At 30.2% G+C, this 2,182-nt stretch overlaps 1 protein-coding gene across 1 annotated transcript; it reads right to left on the minus strand.

Moving 5' to 3' along the window:
- Nucleotides 1-473: 473 nt before the first annotated feature.
- On the minus strand, nt 474-1,029 carry LOC107022073. The gene is made up of 2 exons (XM_015222792.2): nt 714-1,029; nt 474-595 (listed from the first exon to the last, which is right to left on the minus strand). Exons 1-2 carry the CDS (start codon nt 958-960, stop codon nt 570-572), a joined length of 273 nt encoding a protein of 90 aa, XP_015078278.1. The 5' UTR covers nt 961-1,029; the 3' UTR covers nt 474-569.
- Nucleotides 1,030-2,182: the final 1,153 nt, after the last annotated feature.

Raw genomic sequence — 2,182 nt, forward strand, 5'->3', positions numbered from 1 at the left:
TATATATATATATATACATATACATATATGACTTGTATGTATTATCCGTTGAAAGGTATATGAATTTATTATATTTTAATGGATAAAAATGAAATTAAGAAGCTGCAAGAGCATTTTTAGATCAAAGTATAGAGAACAAGGACATATTTGAACCAAATTATAAACAAAGGATATTTTTATTTCAATTTACTTAAGGACATTTTAAACCTTTTTTCATATGCACAATAATTCCTTCATATCAAATTAATAGTCGCTTAAACAATTATCAAAGGAATATAATATTGCCAATATATAGAGAGAGAGAGATTAAGAAGACATATAAAAAAAAAAACTAAATTGCAATTGACTCGAGAGAAACAACAGTAATTAGAAAAAGAAAAAATTCGAAACAACAGTAATTAGAAAAAGAAATTTTTTTTGTTGAATCATATAAATTATACAAATACAGTGGTAATTAATTAATGAATTTGTAGAAATATCTTTTTTTTTTTTTTAAAAAAAGAACTCATTGTTTTTTATTCTCTTTTTCCCACTACATTTGCATCATTTGGTCCATAATTTCCACGTCTTTAATTCTTCATTTTTTGGAGTTTCTCTGCCAAAAAAAATACATAAATAAAAAATCAAACATAAATAACGTGTTATAAAATCATAACTAACAAATCCGTTAAACAAAAATTGATTAGAATAAAGATAGGTTTGTATTATAATACCTTTAAGCAATGCAGCTGTACAATCTTCGTCACACTTCATTTCACAATGAGTGTATCCGAATCCTGCATCGGCGCATACTTTCTGACAAATATTGTAACAAACTGTGTATTCAGTTGCAACAACGGTAAATGCTTTTTTGAATTTTTCTGTTTTACTTTCTCCGTCAGCCATGGAGACGTGTAGCGATGAAGAAATCATAACAATGCATAGTAGAAACATTGCAACAAGCTTCTTTGATGCCTCCATTTTTCTAATGTTCTTTATAAAATTAGTGCTTGTTGCTTGTGTTTCGGTTTTGGACGATTTGATTATGTTTTTAATTCTATTACTTATAACATTTTAATTTTGAGAATACACTTCAAATTAATGAGTGAATATCCAATTTTGTAGCATATTTGTGGCTTTGACGTTGGAGTTGTGTGAGAACCGTTCAACAAATTTTAATTAATGAAATTGGGAGTTGTGAGAATAGACGTTCAATATATTTCTAAATACTTTAAGGAATATGTACAAGTACTCTCCCAGAGTATGACCGAAATCCCACATACACATCTTAACGAACTAAGGTCCTATTACCCCACTTAACCTTTTTTAATGGGAAAATGCACAAGTACCCCCTAAACTATGTCCAAAATCCCAGAGACAATTTAATTAAACTAAGGTCCTATTAACCCCATGAACTTATTTTTTTTTTAGAAACTTTATACACCTTTTGTCTTACATGGCATGCTTCGTGACTCCACGCAATTGAGACGCGTGGGAGATATGTGGATGCCACATAATCCCAAAAGGTGCAAATAATAATAATTAAAAAAAGTTCAGGGGGGTTAATAGGACTTTAGAATACTTAAGGTGTGTCCCTGAGATTTCGGTCAGTCTAGGGGGTATTGTGCATTTTCCCTTTTGTGCACCTTTTTAGCTTACGTGACATTCAAATATCTCCCACGTGCTTCAATTGTGTGGAGTCACGGAGTGTGCCACTTAAGACAAAAGGTGCAAAAAATTACAATAACAATAAGTTTAGAGGGATAATAAGACCTTAGTTAGTTAAGGTGTGTCTCTAAGATTTTGTTAAGAGTCTAGGGGTACTTATGCCTTATCCCAATACTTTAATAAAACTTATAATTGGGACGTAAAACATGTTAATATAAGGGTGTTTTTAAAAGGGCAACTTTCACATATAGCAAACAAAAAATTCATATTTGTATGCTATAGCAAACTTTGCATAATTGCGCTCCATAGCAAACATAAAAACTGTATAATTCGCTATACATATACAAGTGTATAATCCGCTTGCCTAAATTGTATAATTCACTAGCCTAAATTGTATAATTCGCTGGCCTATTTCGCTGCAATTGTATAATTAGCTTTGCATACAGTTGAATCGAATTAAAATGTATGTATATTGCATAATTATAAGTGTATAGCAAGAAGATATATGTTTTTCTCACTTTATACAAAAACAGAA

The sequence above is a fragment of the Solanum pennellii genome, chromosome 6 (assembly GCF_001406875.1).
Source record: "Solanum pennellii chromosome 6, SPENNV200".
NCBI lineage: Eukaryota > Viridiplantae > Streptophyta > Magnoliopsida > Solanales > Solanaceae > Solanum > Solanum pennellii.

Coding starts and splice junctions, on each gene's coding strand:
- LOC107022073 (XM_015222792.2), bottom strand. CDS start 960: ATGGAGGCATCAAAGAAGCTTGTTGCAATGTTTCTACTATGCATTGTT. Junction 596..713: donor TACAGCTGCATTGCTTAAAG/GTATTATAATAC, acceptor TTTTTTTGGCAG/AGAAACTCCAAAAAATGAAG.